General features: G+C 37.4%; 2 protein-coding genes across 6 annotated transcripts in view; one reads left to right on the top strand and one right to left on the bottom strand.

The window, feature by feature from the left end:
- Positions 1-18315, top strand: part of Pde6c (phosphodiesterase 6C) — a 50044-nt gene extending 31729 nt beyond the window's left edge. The window contains exons 15-22 of one of the 2 annotated variants that reach the window (XM_074078743.1): positions 1529-1616; positions 11189-11289; positions 13000-13107; positions 13195-13258; positions 14998-15072; positions 15187-15270; positions 15801-15957; positions 18041-18315. In XM_074078743.1, the coding sequence (XP_073934844.1) occupies positions 1529-1616; positions 11189-11289; positions 13000-13107; positions 13195-13258; positions 14998-15072; positions 15187-15270; positions 15801-15957; positions 18041-18102 (739 nt within the window). In that variant the 3' untranslated portion in view covers positions 18103-18315. The remainder of the gene's footprint in view (positions 1-1528; positions 1617-11188; positions 11290-12999; positions 13108-13194; positions 13259-14997; positions 15073-15186; positions 15271-15800; positions 15958-18040) is intronic. The other variant, XM_074078744.1, reaches the window with a different exon arrangement.
- A 1045-nt stretch (positions 18316-19360) lies between these two features.
- LOC109689969 (protein FRA10AC1 homolog) overlaps positions 19361-21886 on the bottom strand; it is a 40723-nt gene continuing 38197 nt past the window's right edge. For all 4 annotated transcript variants that reach the window (XM_074078745.1, XM_074078748.1, XM_074078747.1 and 1 more), the window contains one exon: positions 19361-21561. In XM_074078745.1, coding sequence (XP_073934846.1) covers positions 21519-21561 — 43 coding nt within the window. In that variant the 3' untranslated portion in view covers positions 19361-21518. The remainder of the gene's footprint in view (positions 21562-21886) is intronic.

Genomic DNA, 21886 nt, shown 5'->3' with positions numbered 1-21886 from the left:
ACACTTCACTCCCTTCTAACTGGAATTGAACTTTATCATTATTATTATTATTATTTTAATTTGCATTTGCAGCATCCCTCTGTTGGGTCTTGGGGGCCCTCCACAATCTCATAAGGCTCCCTGTGGTCCACTCTGTCCAGAGCCATGCTTAAAATTCTGCTGATATCCATCCGCTGATAGCCAGAGTAGTCCTGGGAGCACTGAACCGAGACTGTGTATAACCACTGTTTGGAGTGTTAGAGAATGAAGGACGGTAACCATTATATCCTCCTCTGAATCCATTGGCAGGGCCTTGGTATCCATTCATCAAGCCTCTAGCACCATGGGAACCTCCACAAGACACACCGCGACTGTTGTAGTAAGGCTGGCTGCTCTGAGGAAATCCAGAGTAAGACTGGCAGCATGGTTCAAGTGGTAGCACGCCTGCCTACCAAACATAAGGCCTTGAGTTCAAACCTCAGTATAACCTAAAAAAAATTTTAAAAAAATAAAAATTTCAATGTTTACACAGAGCAGGTATGCTGATATCTGTTTAAATTATGACCAATTATAATATCAATCAGACAGAGCCTAATTGCTCCCCAATATGAGCATTTGATTTGGCTTGCCACATCCATCAGAAAGCTGTCAGTGACTCTTCCCCTCTGTGAATTCTGTTCTCCATGAAGTAAAATAAAGCTTCTTTAAGGCTGCTTCCCATATTTCTGGTATCTTCCTTCTTAAAATGAGTTAATCCATATTTTCAAGTCAAAACTCTTCCCATCGTCTTCAGACCTTTGCCTCAGCCTCTTTCCCCCTTCTCTTCCTTTTACCTTTCTACTTTCAGCATAGCTTCACCTTCCTGGGACAGGAGGCACTAAAGAAACCCAGAGTACCAAAGGCTGAAGATACAGCTGTGACCTAACTCTTAACAAGAGGGAACCTTAAATTTAGATTTATTTACCTTCTTGGGTCGGGGGAAGAAATGATACTTTTCAGTGATACTTTTGTTCCTAAAAAGTCTTAATCAACACTCTCTAGGCAGATAGCTTATGAATTTCCACAGATTTACTGCATGTTATAGAAGTCATTAGCCAGATGCTGGTGGCTCACACCTGTAATCCTAGCTACTCAGGAGGCAGCAATCAGGAGGATCACGGTTCAAAGCCAGCCCAGACAAATAGTTTGTGAGACCCTATCTCGAAAAAACCCATCACAAAGGAGGCTGGTAGAGTGGCTTAAGGTGTAGGCCTTGAGTGCAAGAAAAAAAAAATCATTATGTACCACCACAAGTCCTAGGGAACTAAAAAATTTTAGATACAGGGTACAGGATGAACCAAACTTCCTAGTTTAAACAATTCAATCATTTATACATTCAACAAATGTATATGTGTTACTTTGTGTTACTTTGACAATTTCAGTCAACTGGCTGGGAAGGTAAAGGGGAGACATGAAAAAGAATCGTGAGAGATGGTAAAGATTCTGTATTGTTTGAACTTATGTGTGATCTTTGAACTGCTGAACTTATGGCATACCCTTTTCATCCTAGGTCCACATCTCCACTAGCAAAGCTTCATGGGACTTCCATTTTGGAGAGGCACCACCTGGAGTACAGTAAGACTCTCTTACAAGATGAGGTATGAAAACCTTTCTCTAGGGCAGCTCACGGGTTTGGAATCAAAGCACTAACCTACAGAAAATGCTTGGAAAGAAAGTGGTCCCAAGTTATGGCACTGACAACATGTACCCTTACCTAACTCAATTGACAGAAGTCGATATTGCAGTAGTGTTTGCACCACCAAGCTGGAAGTAGCTGGAACAGAGGATAGGAGAGCCATGGGAAATGGCAGAACCTCTATGTCCACGGGTAGAGAATGAAAAGCATATGGTGGGTGTGAAAGGTCTCTGTGCCCCCTAAAGCACACATAAATAAATATAAAGGGGAAGGAGGCTACAAAGCCACTGATTTTCTTATTCATTCATGGGGCACACACTGCAGAGCATGGTGTGTACCTGGGAGAAAGTAGGGCTTTGGTAGTGGAGGTATATGTGGATTAGAATATAAGACAGGATCAGACAGCTGCCATCAAAGAGGCCCTGCATTAGGCCCTGGAGCTCCAAAGGGAGACGCCACATTCATGGAAGGGAGTAGATCAGGGACAACTTAGGCAGCAAGTGGCTTTGACCCCCTTCCATTTATTATAATTGGCACTTAACGTGTACTACTAACTTTCCAAATATCAATTTTAAGGGGTATATAAGAATGTGGAAAAGTTATGGACATAATCTAATTAAACTTTCTTAAGAAAGTTCCAAACCAAAACAACTCAAATGAGTAGTTATCAGATTGAAGGACCCACTAGTTTTCACAGGCAGAGAATTTGTTAGAATTATGTGCTTATTTGGAAAAATACACTCTGGGAACTGGAGCTTTTCTCACCTTCAGGAATAATCTTTTATTAAAGGCTCACATATCCAAGTGTAGAGATAAAACTCTGAGATAATCTGTGATTATTATCTGTGATTGATACAGCATCTGACACCACACCCATCCTAAATGTGCTGAAGCATTTCTCAATCCACAGTGCCATTGTGTCTTTGCCCACTTTCTACTGCTATAACAGAATACCTGAGACTGCATAATACAGTCCAAGGTTTATCTTGGGAAATCAAAGATCAGGCATCCATATCTCCTTGACTTTTGGTGGGGCTCATCATGGAAGAGCAAGTGAGTGCATGAAAAAGAGACAAAAATGCAAGGGTCTAAGTAATAACCCACTCTGGTAAAGACAAAGCCACTGCCTCATCACTTTTTTTTTTCTTTTTTGGTGGAACTGGGGTTTGAACTCATGGCTTTATGCTTGCAAAGCAGGTGCTCCAGCTTTTGAACCACATCCTCAGCCCCCTTATCACTTTTTAATGGCCCTGCTCTCATCAGGTCTGGGGACAGAGGGTTCTTGGTCTGGTTGGAGAAAAAATTCAAGGATGGAGATAGAGGTAACGTAGTTTAACAGGTAACAGGCTTATTAAGGTGAAAGTACACTCTTGAGACAGGAGCTAGGCAGCTCAAGAATGAGCAGTTGCCCCACGGGTCTTAAGATTTTTAGTTTTTATTGGGTTTTGCATACATGGGGTTGGTCATTCCTCGGAAAAGGGAAGGAATTTCATGGGAATTGAGCTATGTGTCATCATCCCTGCCCACATATCAGGTGAGGGAGTGTTTTTACTGAAGATGGGCAGGCCAGGACAGACACGGCTCCTGGGTAGACACTGGTTATGTGTCATTAACTCCTCCTACATTTCAGGCAGGGAAGTTTTTGTCCTGAGAAGGTCAGACTAGGACTTTCCATTTTTGCAGGCTACAGGGGCTGTCAGTCACTAAGACCAAGCTGCACATCGTGAGTTTCACTGACAGCACTGGGCCAGCATGTGTTTGTTCACTTTTTAAATCAAGATTGAAGCCATTGTTCTTAACCATCAGCTTTCCTAATTTCTTGCCTAACCCCTAAGTCACTATCACCTCTCAACATTGATTTTAACATGAATTTGGGAGGTGACAAACTATATCCTAATCACTACACCTTTGTGACTGTCGATGGTGGTTCTCAGCCACAGGTACTTGAACCAACTGCTTCAGAATAATCAATTTACCAGAGTGTGGGTGGGTAGGCTTTTAATAGCACAGACCCAGGCCCCTTTCCCACTTTCTGACCAGGCGTCCTGTTTGGGGACCCGGAATCTGCATTTTGAGCCAGACCTCTATTAATTCTGCTGTGCAGACAGAACTTCTCCCAGACACAAAATTCACAGCATGGATAATAACTGTTCTATGGTAATTAAAAGAGCAGAGCCGAAAGTAATTCAGGAAGGTAAGAGTAAACTGTCATTATCTAATCTGTCAAGAGTCTTTGTTTTACCTGTGGGACAAACGTTGGTTTCTGAGTAAGACTTTTCTTTACAGCCCTTGTGACATAGTGAGGTAGAGTAAAATACAATCCATCACTTAATTATATTCACTTATTAAGAAAAATGCATCTAAAAAGCTATAACAGAATATGTAAATGCTTAACACTGGAAGGCTCCTAGGGTTTTATATGCTTTCCCTGCTGGGCTTTGACAATTTACGATAGAGGTACAGTCTTCCATCTTAATTTTTTATGTTGTTTACTTTGCACTCTAAACTGGCTTTGATGGCTACATAAAGACTTATTATTCTTTCTAAAAAGGAATTCTGCATCTCAGTAACCCACACTATCTCTTCAACAGCCTGTCTACAATACTATTCAACCTGCTAATTGCAGACTTTTAAAGCTTTGTCAATAGAGTTGCTAGGCAACACAGCCACACAGCCTGTTTAGGTCAAATTGAGCACTAAAAACAAGTTGACACTTTTAGCCAGGCTTTTTATGTTTTAGGGAAACAATGTAGTTCCTTTGTTTTTTTATTCTGTAAAGAAAATACACATACTAATTTCTTTTTATTTTGAATAAGGGAAATCCAGGGGATTTATCCAGCAATTTTGGTTTTTGTGGGCATTACTCAGACATTTATATGGCTTTGAAATGAAATATCCTTATATTTCTGTACAGCTGGACTCACAGCTTTGAGGAACAGAATTGTCTGTATTCTAAACCAGATAAGAACCAACATTTTACCTGAATGAATAGGTAGAAACTTTGTTAATCAAATTTGTAGGAGTATACTTTTTTGTTTGCTGCACTGGGAATCAAATCCAAGGCTTTGCACGTTACATAAGTGTTCTGCCACTAAGCTACAGTTCCAATCCAGTGTATAAATTTAAACACTAAAATATATTGTAGAGATGAAAAAATAAATTACTCAGCCTAAATAGCAGAACTCAGAACATCTCTTTACAAAATATATATTCGTTTTACTTATGCTTTTTCATACCTATCCTTTAGCCTGTCCCATCGTATACAAAGAAATAGCGAGGAAGAAATTAAATTCTTTGTGCAGAGTTACTGGAGAGGACAGGACATGGTGGCAGTATTTTCCTGTGGATGTCAAAGGCACCACATTGAGGGTTAGAACTGTGCCTACTTCTCTGGCTTTGACTTACCTGACTGCCCCAATTAGAATGAAATAAAGCCATTTCTCTCTGCTTTGGCATGCTAATGGAATTCATATATTGCCATTTTAATAGTCAGAGGAGAACAAAAATAGACTCTGTGAGTTAGTGAAACCAGCTGAGCATCAGGAGCTGGCCTGGCTGGAGTGGGGTTGGAGAACAGGCCCGTCTTGTGTTGGTGCATCTGTCCCTACATAATGTTTTCAGCACAGTGTGCAGGGGGAAAATGGAATATCGTATGCTTATATATTTTTAAAAATTAATGTCTTAGAGTTGTTATAAAAATTACATATGCCCTCTAGGAAAATTCAAGCAATAGGGAAAATGACAAAGACAAATACACAAAGAAAAAAATGAAAGACTTCAAATCTTACCATTCAGAACTATTTCCTTCATTAACATTTGGTGAACTTCATTGCAGTCACCCTATGTATCTATGTAAGCAACATGGAAAGAAATAATTTTTGAAAAATGAGATTACAAGCTATTTTTTTAACTCAGAGTTATGTTTTCAATCAACTTTTTTGAATGTGTGTGTGTGTGTGTGTGTGTGTGTGTGTGTACATACACTAAACTGAATCCCTGTAAAGCATACAATTCTATGAACTTTTACCTTTTACTTTAATTATTAATAACTTTTTTGCAGTACTGGGGTTTGAGCTCAGGGCCTCCCACTTGCTAGGTAGATGCTTTACCAGATAGGCCATACCCCAGCCTCTGTTGCTTTTAGGTACTTTTTCAGGTAGGGTCTCATGTTTCTGCCCCCATAGTGGCCTGGAACAGCAATCTGCCTACCTAAGGCCTCTTGTGTAGCTGGGACCACAGGCAGTTCAAGTGGGGTCTAGCTAATTTTTTGCCCAGGCTGGCCTCAAATTGGCATCCTCTTGATCTCTGCCTCTTAAGTAGCTGGAATTACAGGTATGAGTCATCATGCCTGGCGAGTTTTTACCATTTTGTACACTTGGGAAATCACCACTGCAATTAAGATACAGAACATTTTTACCACCCCAGTTGATTGCTTGTGCCCCTTGTAGTTCATCCATCTCTCTGCTCCACTGAAATGTTTTCAAGCCCTAAAGATTAGCCTGCATTTTGTAGATTTTAGTAGGTGCAATCACATAATAAGTGGTCTTTTTCTTCTTTCATGCAGAAAAATAATTTGGAGGTTTGTGTCTGTCAGTGATTCATTCCTTTTCATTGCTTGGTAGAATTCCATTTATCTTAAATAAAAGGCATTGGGTTGGAGCTATAGCTCACTGTCAGAGCAGTTGCCAGCATGTGCGAGGCTCTGGGTCTGACCCCCAGCACTGTAAATAAATAAATAAAATATATATGTATATATATATATACACACACACATATATATGTATATAAGTATATATATTAAATAAGCAATTCACAAAGATCCAACTTTATGGATGTGGGTATTTTTAATCTCCAGTTTTTTCAAAAAGAAGATTGAATGGAGTTTCCAAAACTACATATGATATTAAAGAAAAATAAATGCTAATGGAGAAATAAGGAAAATTAGATGAATCAAGGTAAAGACATACACAGCCAAAATGTTTATAATGAGGTACATTTATTAGACATTGGCCACAAGTTTGGCTAAGAGCTTTCTAGCAACTAATACAAAAACAGAAAACAAGATCTTTTATATGAATCCATATTAATGACATAAAAATAATCAGAAACTTACACTCAAGTAAGGCAGAGTGGCTCAAGTGGTAGAGTGCCTGCCTAGCAAGTGTGAGTCTCTGAGTTCAAACCCCAGTATCACCAAAATAAATAAATAAAAATAAAGAACCTCAAGTAAAAGGATAAAAGAAAATAAATAGATAAATACAAGAATACAGAATTAAGAAAACATGTGGTACATGGTAATACACACCTGCAGTCCCAGTACTACAGAGCCTGAGGTAGGAGCATCATGAGTTCTAGGCTACTCTGACTATAAAGTGAGATCCCATCTCAAAAACAAGAAAAAGAAAAAGAAGACTTACAGAGAGTTTTAGATGAAACTAGTAACAATGATGATATATGCTATATCGTTTGATTGGTGACTGTGACAGGATTTCACTATGTAGCCTAGGCTGGCCCTGATTGGAGACACTCTTTCTCAGCCTCTTTAGTGCTAGGATTACAGGCATGTGCCTAGTAGCTATATTTTAAACTTTGTACTTAGAAATAAATAATATCTATATTTTAAACACCCAGGTATCATTTATAAAATTTGATCATATAGTAAGATGGAAAGCAAATATAGATTATAAAAAGTTTAATGTTCTTACCAATTTTCTCTGATGATAATGGTCATACACTTATTTTTTCCTTCTTTTTATTATTAATGCATGTAACAGGTACAACATATTAATGGATTTCTCTGTGACATTTCCATATATGTATGTGTGTGTGTGTGTATATATATATATATATATATATAAAATCTTTGGTCATATTCACCTCCCAATTGCCTTCTTTTACCCTCCCTCCTTTCCTCATCCCTTACCTCTCCCTACTAGTTTCTCTACTATTTTAAGTTCATCTTTTTTGTTTTTGTAGCTTCCATATATGAGAGAAAACATGTGATACTTGTCTTTCTGCATCTGGCTTATTTTGCTTAGCATGATGATCCATTCTCCTGAAAATGCATGATTCCATTCTTCTTTATGGCTTATACTCCACTGTGTGTCATACATACTGTATTTTCTTTATCTATTCATCTGTTGACAGGTACCTCGGCTGATTCCATAGCTTGGCTATTGTGACTAGTGTGACTGTGCAGATGTCTCTATTGCATGTTGATTTCATTTTCTTCAGGTGTACACCCAGGAGTCATATCACTGGATCACATGGTAGTTCGATTTTTAGTTTTTTGAAGAACCTCTATAATGATTTACATCACGGCTGCACTAACATTCCCACCAACAATGTATAAGGGCTCCCTTTTTCTCACATACTTGCCAGCATTTGTTAGTTTTTGGTTTTTGGTAGTAGCTATTCTGCCTGGGATGAGATAGAATGTCATAGTTTTTATTTGCATTGCCCTGATGGCTAAAGATGTTGAATTTTTTTTTCATATATTAGCCACTGTATTTATTCTATTGAAAAGTGTCTGTTCAGATCATTTGCCCATTTATTAGTTGGATTGCTTGTTCTTTTGTTGTTAAGGGGTTCTTTTTGTATATTCTGGATATCAGTCCTCTGACGAATGGCTGGCAAAGATTTCCTCCCATTCTGTAGTCTATTTCTTTGCTCTCTTGATTATTTACTTTGGTATGCAAAGACTTTTTAATTTGATACAGTCTCATATATCATTCTTGGCTTTTATTTCCTGAACTATTGGAGTTCTATTTAGGAAATCATTACTTGTATCAATATCTTGAAGTGTTTTGCTATGTTTTCCTCTAGCACTTTCAGAGTTTCGGGGTGTTAGATTAAGGTCTTGATCCATTTTGAGTTGGTTTTTTGTACAGGTGAAAGATAGGGTTCTAGTGTCAATCCTCTGCATGTGGATATCCAGTTTTCCCAGTACCATTTGTTGAAGAAGCTACCTTTTCTCCAACATATATTTTTGGCACCTTTGTTGAGAATCAGATGGCCAAAGCTGTGTGAATTTATTTCTGGAAACTTTGTTGGTCTGTGTGTGTGTGTGTTTATGCTAATACCATCTTGGTTTTGTTACTATAGCTTACGCCAATTTTTAAAAATGCAATATTGTTTCATATTGAAAAGTAAAAGAACTTTCATATTACAGCTGTTTTATTATTTCAGATTTGAAAAATCTATCACTTAAATGGAGAATTGACAGTATTAGTCCTGTTTATTTCTAATCTCTCTCTTTATATGTGGCTTTTTCTTGCATACGTATATATACTTATCAAATAGCAACAGGTGTCCAGGCTTACAAACATAAGTAATACGCACTGACATAATTGTTGCATAAAAAATACTGATTTGGTCAATGGTTACAGAGTATATACTCTGTACAACCTGGTAGAGACAAGGAAGTTTCTGACCTCCAGTATTCTTTGAATTCAGCAGTGTTTGACTGTTGTTTGTTTGGTTTTTGTTGTTGTTTTAATAAACAGGGTCTCCCTCTGTCACCCAGGCTGTCTTAAACTCATAATTCCTCTGCCATAACCTTCCAAGTGCTGTGATTACAGATGTGTGCTACCATGCCCAGCTGTTTGCCTTTTTAAAAGGATTCTGTGTGCTGTAAATATTAATTTCTCCACAGCGTGAGGCATTTCCAATCTTCTGGCCCTCCCCGTATCTTTCCTAGCACAATAATCAAGGCTGGTTTTAGGGTTGTTGAATCAGCACAGTTGGTGTGATCAAACCATGTATGTTGCTTCTGGAACAAAAATGTTGACATGCCACTGGGTCACCAAGAAAGGGAAAGCCACCACATACTAAAATCAGGAGATTAAGTGAATTAAAAATGACAGATGACCCACTTCCCTTCCCCCTCCCTAGCTGATCCAGACCAGGTTGAAATAACTTGTTCCAAAAGATTTCACTCAGAGCTTCTGGTCTGATCTGCCCAACAGGGCTGCGCTGAACTGTGCCAAGTAAGAAACTGATTTTAATCTAGACACTTTTTAATTTTTCTTTGTTGTAGTTTGGAGTATTTTCTAGCCATCATTCTCTCCATCCAAAAAGGCTGACTAGTTACTACGACTTAACATATTTTTTAACAAATTCCAACTTTCCTTTCACATATATTTTTTTGTGAAATACCACTTTCTTGTCCTAGAAGATGTTAAAAGATGACTTTAATAAAGATTATATATTGCATAGCATAGTCTTTAGGACTTGAGTTCTTATCCAACTGTTACTTCCTAATATTTCAATCTCCTGGAATGACTAAAAGTCATATTCAGCCTTGGGTTGCAATTCTGTGTGAACCTGGTGCTAGCCTAAAGACTACATAGCAATAATGACAGACCAAGAGTTCAATTTTATAGCAATTTGCATTTTTAAGTGATTTATTATTGCCTTATTCAAGTCAACACTCTATTGAGCTTTATTGAGGATTGACTAAGTGCTATGCAGTTGGTCAGAGCAGCTGCTATTATGCTTGTTTGAAGAAAACAAGCACTCACAGATGTTAAGGGCAGTGTCCAGGATTGTACAACTACCAAGAGGTGAGGCCAGGGCCTACCCCTGGTTGACCACTGTTGAGAGGTACTGTAGGATGAAAAGAGCTCAAACTCATTGTAGGCATGCAGTTTTGATTTAGATACCAGTTCTGCTCTGGTCTAGCTAGTGTGAGGAGATTAAAAGCAATCAAACTGCACTTAAAACCTACTTGCTGGTATGAAGTCAGTTTTGCTATTATATTTGGCTTTTGGTCCAGTATACTTTTTATATTGTGCTCCCTCTGTCTCTACATTGGTTAACAGACTATCTCTTCTTTCCTCCTAAGGTCATTTTTCTGTATTTTATCACTAGCAACTTCATTTGGTAATAGCACTCTACATTTGTCCCTTGGCCTATATTTGGAATATCAGGCCTTTAACCATTCCAAATTTTATACTCTGGTTTTCTACACTACAAAATGAAGCTAATGTATATGTGAAGAGATAATTAATAATAATAAAACCTCTTTGAACAAAGGTCTAGTAAAGTCTTTGACAAATATTATTACAAGAAAATATTTTTAGGATAATGAGATGATTTTGTCATTTCTTCCCTAAATATACATGAGTACTAGAATAATGTACAGTTTCTGAATGATGGTTTCTATGCTCACTCTAAAGTTACCTGGCACATAATGAAACAGGTCAAACAACTGGACATCTAGAAATTCTTTATTAAAGCAACTTAATTAATTCAAGCAAATTTTTAGTCTATTATTTTTTTAATGGTCCTGGAAGAAAACACTTTTATTTACTCTAAAAATTTAGACATGGACTACCTGAACATTAGTTATTAGCATCTATATTTAGAGTTTAAACTACCTTACTCAAAATACAGAAGCAGGGTTTACTTAAACCATGAGATTAAAAACTGAAAGCAAAAAAGCACTAAAAGCCCTAGATTTCTCTTGTTAAGCATAGTTTGTTTGTTGAACAAAGGCAAATTAATTAATTCAATTTTATTTTCATTTTACAGAGTTTAAACATTTTCCAGAAACTGAACAAACGGCAGTTTGAAACAGTTATTCATTTGTTTGAGGTTGCAATAATAGCAACTGACCTGGCTTTATATTTCAAGTAAGTACATACCTGCCCAACAACAGATATCCTTACCCTCTGTGTGAGTCTGCCTTCCACGAACTATCTTTGAACTGAAGTTCAAAGGCATGCACACAGTCTGTTTGCTCTTCTTTGGGGATATCAATTATAATCTCCTCAGGAGAGATTCCTGATAGTGAATTTACTAGTCATTCAGACATATATTTTAAAACGTAAGCTCCCTGTGTTAAGTAGCTTGCTATCTGAAAAAGATGGGATTGAGGAAAATGCAGTGAAGTTTGTTCATTGCCAGAGCAATGATGTCAAGAAACCTCATACACTGCCTTTTTGTTCTGGTGAATTTGCCATGGTCCAGAATTTGGTTATTTGTTGCCTCAACCTCATGAATTTGATCCTGTGAGAGTCTGAGAGCTGAACACACATGAACCAAACTCACACAAGTGAGTTATATGCAGCAGAGGGCCAAGTTATTTATAATAATAATATTACCAAGGAGACCAGATTCTCAGAATGTCTGCACATTTTCTTGTAAGTGAAATATAAAGTTACTTGGTGAACACTGGTTCAAACAAAGTGGGCTAATTATGGACTCCAAATATTCAGTGACTTGGGCATTGTCAAATTTTGCCTTTATGATCTTTCTTAATAAAAAACTTAACTGTGAAATAGTCTAGCTATGAAGACAAATACTGAGAACATAATGAATAGACAAATACCCATAGCCCAGATTTAGCCAATGTTAAATTTTGCCACAGTTGCTTCAGATCTGTTTTAAAAGAGGAAAACAAAATTAGTGATGCAACTGAGGCATTCCTTCCCTTCTCCCAAGGATATCACCATCAGGATATCGATGTATATTCATCTTTTCCATCCAGTTTTATATGGCATTGTTAAGAGTGGTTTACATTTTCCCTTATATAGTTTCATACTGTCTTTACATACCTCTCTGCCAATTGCTTTTTGAGGATTTACCCTTGGTAATCAATGGCGAGCCAATTTATATGTTTCAACTATACAGAGTATTCAGCTGTTGAATATTTCCTAATTAATTTACTCATTCCTAGATTGTTTCTAATTTCTCATCATTGCCTACAATGCTACATTATATGTACTTGTACATACTTGAGAGTTTCTCTAAGGTATATATCTAGGAAAGGGAATACAGCAGGATTTGCGTATGCTTGATGTGCCTCTTTGCAAAACTATGTTCTTGAATAGTTGTGCTCATTTACAATTCCCATTGGCAGTGTATAGTGTCACTGTGATCCCATCTATGGGATACTCTGGATCTAAGCACACTTAAAATGTTTTGCTAATCTAGTGATTGTGCAATGGTATTTTATTGTTCACATTGTATTTCCTTGATTACCAGTGAGACCAAACATCCAATTATTTTGGATTCTACTTTTCTGTTGTTTATATGTGCTGTGATATGCTATCTGTCTGTGGCATCTATGTTTGTTATGGTCTCCTTTCTCACTTGTAACTTAGTTTTAATGCAGTCAGACGTACCTGTTTATTCCCTTTATGTTTTGCACCTTTTCTGTCTCAAGCCTTTTCTATGCCAAAGCTCTCCAGCCATTGCCTGTTTCCTTATCCTCCGGCCCTTTAGACTTCTGTGGACAACCAGAGGCAAACTGAGAACCTGAGATGTTAAAAGTACACATTTAAGGTACTTTTTCTCTGCTTTTATATGGAAAAACTGTTGTACAGCTGTATCTTTTCCAGGAAGAGAACCATGTTTCAAAAAATTGTTGATGCCTGTGAACAAATGCAAACTGAAGAAGCAGCCATCAAATACGTCACCACTGACCCAATCAAAAAGGAGATTATCATGTGAGCAGCCAAGATTCTATTTCTCCTCACAAAAACACCATATTTTGTATTTCTTTTTATCTTAACAATTTTTCTTTTCTATTTAAGGGCAATGATGATGACTGCGTGTGACTTGTCTGCTATAACCAAGCCCTGGGAGGTACAGAGTCAGGCAAGTCCAGCTGTGTTTCTTTCCTGCCACACTCTCAGGTACTGTCCAGATGCCATGAAAAAGTCCACACAGAGGTCTCTGGCTACCTCAGAATTCCATCCTCACAAATTACAAACATCAATAAGACAAGTCATTTGATCAGACACAAGAATAAAATAAGTGCAGGAAACCTGGTCAAGAAAATGCTTTCTTGAAAGAATTCCTTATCACTGAGCAGGTTGGAAAAAGTTTTATATAAATTCCAGGCCTGGTGGCATGTGCCTGCAATGCCAGTAGTTGTGAGGTGGAGGCTGGAGTACAGAGAATTTGCATACATTGCAAGCCCTTGTCTCAAAAAATAAGCAAGCAAGAAGTGCATTTTCCCCACAAAACTTATACAAAAATAACTTTATAAAAGAAGAGGGTTTAAAAAAGGCAAAGCTACATTAGCTTTAACTTCTCTTGACCACTCTCAAGGACCCCTAGTGTACTTCAGAGGCAGCTCCGGGAATAACAGCCATGGTTCTCAGGAACCAAATAAAACTTCCCAGCACAGCACACAGAGCCTGTCCCAACCTTCTGTAGCTCACACTCCTGGGATCATTTCCCATCAGTCTTTCCATGTCCTCACCTCGCACTCCAAGCTCCTACCCACATAAGCTCTGGACAGCCCATTTATCATTGCATACAACCTTACCCTCCTGTTTCCCTGGCAAACTATGATTCACTCTTGATAATACAGCGTAATGCATCCTCCCTTCATGACACCTTTCCCTCTCTCTCCTTGACCCATAGCACTTACACTCTCAGTATTAGAGCACTTACCACATTGATGACATGGCTGTCTTCACAAGATTGTAAGCATTTTTAAGAAAAAGGTCACCTCTTAGGCTTCTTATCAAGCCTGGCTCATGCCAATGTCAAGCAGCCAACAAATGTTCATGGAACATGATTTTTTTTTAATGATATAAGCTAGCCCATGAATATCCTCAGACTTTAATCAAGTAAAGCTATGTACTGATTTGGGAATGTGTGTCTATTCATACACATAGACATGTGCTAGATGCTCACATACAGGACAATGGAGGATTGAAAATGTAGGAGCTTGAATTATAATGGACATTGTTTATTTTTGAGACAAGGTGTTGCCATGTAGCCCAGGTTGGACTTGAACTCATGATCCTCCTATCCCAACCTCCGGAGTGCTGGGGTTATAGGCCTGCACCACCACATCAAGTAAAGCATAATGTTTTATGGAACTAAACATCCTTCCATTCCCCTTCTGTATTGCTAAGAGGTGGTGATACAAATAGGATAGATACAATCAGAATTCATCTAGAACACTAAAATAGGAAAAGAAAGTTCTCTTTCCTCATTTCAATATAATCTGTCAATGGTACCTTTTTCTTTTTTTGTGGTACTGGGGTTTGAACTTAGGGCCTATACCTTGAGCCATTCCACCAGCCCTTTTTTTTGTGAAGGTTTTTTTTTTTTTTTTTTGAGATAGGGTCTTGCAAACTATTTGCCTGGGCTGGCTTTGAACCATGATTTTCTTGATCTCTGCCTCCTGATTAGCTAGGATTACAGGTGTGAGCCACCGGCGCCAAGCAATGATATCTTTTTATAACTTCAGAGCATATGGTTTGATAATACCGCAAGCACTGACTGGAAACTCTACTCTTAAATGACCCTCATGCTAACAAAATGCAAGTTCTGTATTAATGAGCAGATGTAGTGAACTGAGCTGTTTTTCTTTGCAGGTAGCACTTCTGGTTGCAAATGAATTTTGGGAACAAGGCGATCTGGAGAGAACTGTGCTGCAGCAACAACCTATTGTAAAGACCTTGACATAAAATGCACTATTTATTCAAAAGTTCCAGTATAAATAGGTCTGTTTTGTTCACTAAATGTTAGGAAAGCTTCTTAAAAAGATTTATTTCTCTTTCTAGCCTATGATGGACAGAAACAAAAAAGATGAACTACCTAAACTTCAAGTTGGATTTATTGATTTTGTTTGTACTTTTGTATACAAGGTAAGAAACAAATTGAATGAACTATGTAATCATTTAGGTGAGATCTTGCCTTATTCTGGGATCTGATCAAATGAGCTATTTCTTTCAAACTATAACCAGAGTGAGCCAGATGTGGTGGTGAATACCTATAATCCTAGCTCTTGGGATTACTGGAGGCAGGAGAGTCCTGAGTTAAGGCCAGCCTAGGCTATATAGTGAAACTCTATCTCAAAATAAACTGTAACCAGAATTTTTAAAAAGTCACCCACAGGGAAAGCCATTAGGGATGACTGTTTCTGCACATTAGCTTGAAGTTTGACCCTAATTTCACTCAGGGTGGAATAGAAGGTTTGAGAACTTAGGGTGTGAGCCTTGTACAGACCTACTTAGGCAGGCAGCAAAGACCACCTGTCCTCCCCAAGCTTCTAAGGCACTGGGTTAGGTTCATCCCAGCAGCTCTGAGCATTGCACACCTTACAGCAACTTTTCTGCCTGTGAAAAATCCTGAGAATCAGTTCTTTCATTAGTTTCTGATCTAAAATTCTCTCCAGGAGTTCTCACGGTTTCACAAAGAAATCACACCTATGCTGAATGGCCTTCAGAATAACAGAGTGGAATGGAAATCCCTGGCTGATGAGCAGGAGGCAAAGATGAAGGTAACTGAAGAGGAGGTGAAAAAGCAGGAAGAAGGAAACATGATTGGAAAAGGTTAGATGGGATCTGCGTTAGCTCCCTGTGACGTGTCCCCAAGTCAGGCTGAGCTGGATGACATGTGACAAAAGCATAAAAAGTAAATGCAAATAGGAAACCTGCTTTGCTGATGTAGGTTGATGACTGAAAAAACTGATTGGTAGTTTTCAGGACTGTTTCTCCCCCAGGCAAGATCTATGTATAACTCTAGACAGAGTTGGCCAATCCTATCAAAGTAGAGGTTGAAGCTAGGTGTCTTCATCCCTTTACAAGGTGATTTCCTGAGGCACCTCTGCAGAACACTGGGCTTTTAGGAATAATATGAAAGAGCCATGGAATCTGTGGGGTCAGGGACAGGTGAAAGTATAGCTTTAGCTTGACATTCCACATTAGCTATCAAACTCTGAACAATTTGCTTAAACTCGTAGCTTAACAGTCTTCTCTGTATGTTTTGCCAATCCCCAATTTAAGGGAATCCTATCTATGAAGTAAAGCTGGCCAGCTATGTGGAATGACTTGAAGGATACTCTAAGACTTTGCTTGTCCCTCAAATGTCTCCACATAGTGCTATTTTTCCTGGTTGGAAATTTCTGTTCCTAAAGTCACTCATCAGGTGTAACATTGTTTTTAGAAAGCCTGTTAAAATGCTTAGGATTTTAACTATGATTGTCCATCAAATAACTAAAATGTCATCTAGAAAGTGGAATGCTAACTTTAGTTGTGACAATTTAGCACTCTGAAGGTTTTCTAAGAAATTCCTATTGACATCTGTGTGAAAAGGCCTTAAAAGAAGATTCATTTCACCGGGCCTGGTGGCTCATGACTGTACTCCTAGCTACTCAGGAGGCAGAGATCAGCAGGATCCGGGTTCTAAGCCAGCCTAGGCAAATAGTTCGTGAGAAAAAAACCTGTCTCAAAAAAAAAACCTATCACACACAAAAAATGCTGGTGGAGTGGCTCGTAGTGCAGCCCTAAATTCAAGCCCTGTCACCACAAATAAATAAATAAGTAAATAAATTTTAAAAGACAGTACATTCCCTTTCGATTGGTTCTATTGTGTTTGGTGGCATTTCAATAAATTCATAAAGGGCAAGAGTATGCACCTTAACAAAGTTAGAACGTCCTTTAGAACAGAACCAGTAATTTCTGACTCTCTAAACCCATTACTAATTTATTCACTGGGTCTGTTCTGTACAAGACTGTGTGTTGGACAGGCCTCATCTAGAGGAAGAGCTAGGCAGTAAGCAATCAAAGCATAATTGATGATCCAACTGTGAGCCACAGGGAAAGCATGAGTGTGTACCTGGACCACAGGAAGGAGACTGTGCTAAAGTCTCAAGTCAGTAAGCCTTGGCCCATACAGAAAGGGTAGGGGTGGGGAAGGAAGTGGGAAAACAGAATATGCAAAAATGATGTTGAGATGGGAATAAGCTTGCTGTAATTAAAGAATTTAAAAATGGGTCCAGAGAGCAAGGAATCCCAAGTACCAGATGGAGCTGGCAGTGCAGGCAGCAGCCAGACAGTGCACGGCCTGAGGTCTAGCAAAGGATTTCCATCTTCTAGTCAGTAGAGGACTTCAGTAAAGAAAGTCCTCCTGACTTGCACTACAAAAAGATAAGAGAAGTGATTTCTACTGAGCATGTGAAAAGCAATGGTATTTTTCCTTTGTTCCAATTTATGTTAAAGAGACCATCAGGTCCTTTAACTAGCTCCTGATATTTTATTACACAGTACACGAACATAAGTCTTCTATACCTTATTTGTGTAAAAATTTACTTCCAAATTTTGCCAAAATTCTTCTGGACTAAGAGCACTATTTTGTGTCCCCAGGCATCAATTTTTGTGCATCCAGCTCAGATTTCCAGACTGCATAGTATCAGTGAGAAACAGACATTAGTTGGCTAACCACTTGCCAGATATTTTTTTTCAGGTATTATTTTTAAATGAACCAACTGTGAACAAAAATTTCCCTTAGTACTTGCTATAGGTTAATATTACTAATTAGGCTACAAAGTTGACACCACATATCATGCAAGTATTAAAGTAAAAACACTGTATTTATGCTGGTTCCTAATAACATTGCTTTTCTGTTTTTTAACAGCTGCCGAAGATTTAGGAGGTGGTAGTGATGACAAAAAGTCCAAAACATGTTTAATGTTGTAATATAATCCAACTGGTCCACACTTCAAATATTGTCTTAGTTTCTAAGAAAAACAGAAAACACTCAGAAGAACTTCAGGAAACCTCATTCAGCAACCCAAATCAAGTAACAGAACAAAAGGTTCTTCAGAGAAACTATCCTGTGACTATCAAGAGAATAAATATTGCTAGCCTGAAACCACTAAAGGTAAAATAAAGTTCAAGAAAAGTGCAAAATAGGACAAAATAGGTGTATTTTTGGTGCTAATTTATTTTAAATTGAAAAATATGCAATCCTGAAACTAGTCAGGAGTTTTTAAAAAGTTATTATTGGTATTTATTTGCTAAGGTTGCCATAACAAATACCAAGGACTGGGTGGCTTAAACAACCTATTTATTTTTACAATTCTGGAGGCTAGGACCCAGGGGTTCAAGATCAAGGTGTTGGCAGGGCTGGTTTCCGGTAAGGCCTCTTGACTTGTTTTGTCGATGGCCTGACTTCATGTGGACCTTCCCTATCTTCATGTGGTTGTTCCTCTGTGTCTGTGTCTAGTAAGTGCTACTGGATTGGATCTACTCATATGACCTCATTTTAATCTTAATTACCTCATTAATGGCTCTATCTTCAATATGTTGTACTAGGGATCAGGACTTCAACATATGATTGGCAGGTGGGAGGTGGGGGATTCAGCCTGTAACATTCAAAATTGTGATTCATACCTAAAATCACTTACTAAACTAAGAATTTCTCATCAATATGTCTTAATATAAAAGTAAATACAGTATAGAATAACATATGAAAATACAGTATAGATAACAAAGAAAAAAGGATATGTATTACTACCTGAGATACTTATCTTCTCTTTCCTCTACCTTTTTATCCTTGAAAAAGGCATGAAGACCACACTACTTTTGGCAGTTTATAAAAACTGTTTTTGTTCTATGCCTCTCTCACTTCAAAGTCTAAAATCAATTATTTTATGTGTAACTAAGAATATGTTTAACATTCAGAACTATCTTCTCATTGAAAGAACTATCAATTTATAAGACAGTACCTGAATAATCCAAACACAAGTTAAATCACCTAATAAAGATTCAGCATTAAGAAGCATGTGATTTAAGCTAGATGTGTTGGCATATGTCTATAATCCCAGGTGGAGGCAGGAGGATCTTGAGCTCAAGGCCAGCCTATGCTACAAAGTGAGACCCTGTCTCAACCCCATCCCCCAAAAGAAGCATGTGATCTGATTATACAAGAACTTCATCATCAAAACAGTCTAGAAAAACTTCAATTGAGATTACTTTATAAAATGATTAACAGCACTATTTACCAGGCATTCTAAATATTAAACTGTCAAGAGAAACTAATCAACTACTTCCATTACATGGCCTACATTTGTCTACGTATCACAGAAATTTAAGATGTCTTCTCTTATTAATCTATAATTGAAGATGAAGTTAGAAAACAGAATAATAAACACCATATATTTTGTCATAGTTTTTTGTCAAACAGATCAAAATTATAATAAACTGAAGATTTATGTACCTTCAGTATGCCTTGTTATACAAAAGATAAAGTTCAGTTTTAAGCAGCCAAGAAATAAATCACCATTTATTTTCCTTTTAAAGTTAGGCACTTTGTTTCTCACATTAGAATGTAAAAGTCTTGAGAAGGGTGTTTTGTCTGTTTTTCTCACAGCTCTATCTTGGCACCTGGAATAGTGCCTGGCACAAGGTACTCAATAAATATGAATGAATGATATTTTAAATAAATGTTATGAAAAACAGGTATAAATAAGGAATGACTTACCTTGGTAAGTGACACATGCACTCCTTATTTTCATTACTTAAAATAATTTTGAGACTTTACTTCTAGGATCACTATTACTTTAGAAACCACGTAAGAAACTATTCCTTCAGCTTTATGTAGTTTTTGAACCCAAAATATCAGTCAGCTGAAACAATTTCCCCTCCTCAGTCACTAGAAATTGAATTGAGAGTACTGATATGCTTATTGACTGTATGCCAAATATATGAACTTTACTTCAGAGTCAGGGTAAGAAAGCACAACCTCACATCCCTCTGGATCAAGGATCTGCTGTCCATTACTGACTGCACTGAGCTGAAGTGTGAGGTAGGTATCTAGGTAAATGTTTAAACTCATCACTTCAGTGGCCTTTTCAAAGACTCCTTAAAAATATGACTCCTGCTGGGCACAGTGGCTCATGACTATAATTTCAGCTACTTGGGAGGTAGAGAATAGGACTGTGGTTTGAGGCTAGTCCTGGCAAAAGGCAGCAAGACCCCAACTCAACCAATAAGCTGGGCACAGTGGTATGTGCCTTTCATCACAACTCTACATGGAAGATATAAGTAGGAGGATTGTGATCCAGACTGACTTGGGTAAAATCATGAGACCCTATTCAGAAAGTAACCAGAGCAAAAAGGGCGGGGGAGTTGGCTCAAGTTGTAGAGTGCTTAGCAAGCATGAGACCCTGAGTTCAAACCCCAGTACTGTCAAAAAAAATAGATTCCCATTATTTGCTATTGTGTTGAATGGATTACGTGTTGTGGTTTTATATCATGATCTAAATTTATAAATGAACATGATGTCATAAACCACATTTGCATTACCAATCAATATATGAATCTATTTTAAAAGGGTGTGTAGATATTTTTCTCAGTTACCATTTAATTTTTCAGAAAGTTTATTTTCTGATGATCACTAAGCTATGAATATATTTTTATAAGAATACTTAACTATATATATTCCACTACTAATATCAATTTTGTATCAATTTTGCTATTGGACATTTCAAACACTTATCCTCAGAAATCAAGATTCCTTTTTACTCACTATAAGGAGTGAGATGAAAAAAATACCTTCAAGATAGGAGGGGACTTTGACATAATGTTTAACATTAATAAACCTAATTAATTTACTGCTTTCTGACAGAAGCTCAGAAATGACTGCACAATTATTTTCTAGATAGTTCTTTTATGACAATGCCCAGTGCAGTGCCTCCTACATAACAGAAGCCTGGAAAATACTTGCAGACTTAGTGAATAATGATTGTTTAATAAAAGGAAAAATTCAATACTAGCAATTTTAAAGACACTAATTGCTTATTGTGCAGTTTAATGCAAATCATTTCATGTTCAAGTGTCACTTAAAATAGTATATCATATACTAAGGAACTATTGGTGAAACAGAGTTGTTGAAAAGCAACTGAAGATATAGAAGGAACAGGGAAAAGTGTCTCTAACACAACTAATGAGCTTCCCAAGCATGTGTCTTTCCTGAGAGTGGCTGAATGTTTATTACCAAAGACAAACCAATCAAGATGGCAGATAAACGTTCATGAAGATTGTAGATAAGCTTCCGTGAAGTTTCAAAGTGTACTTTCACATTCAGAAATACAGGCTTTCTCTCTCTCATTTCACAGAAACAAATCGTGAAAATACTCATCAAATTCTTCTTCCCTATTTAAAAGAATAATATATATATTGATTAAAATCAATAATTACAATAAAAAGTTATTAGGTAAGACATTATATGAGATTAATAAAGATATTTTAACATATTGGATGATTCTTCTATAAATCTATGCATTTCCATGATTCAACCATTAAATAATTATTAGTTTTTGAATTCTTAGATTCAGCCATCAAATAATTCTAAGAATTATAATATCTATAATCACATATCATATCTATACTCGGATTGATTAAAATGAAAATATTTCACATGCTGGCACCTTTCCCAAAATATATTACCTAAGATTTTGCTTTTAAGTACTTTGTGAAA

The sequence above is a fragment of the Castor canadensis genome, chromosome 7, assembly GCF_047511655.1.
Source record: "Castor canadensis chromosome 7, mCasCan1.hap1v2, whole genome shotgun sequence".
In the NCBI taxonomy this organism is placed as follows: domain Eukaryota; kingdom Metazoa; phylum Chordata; class Mammalia; order Rodentia; family Castoridae; genus Castor; species Castor canadensis.
Note: the sequence above shows the minus strand (reverse complement) of the source record. Positions and strands in the feature narration are given on the sequence as shown.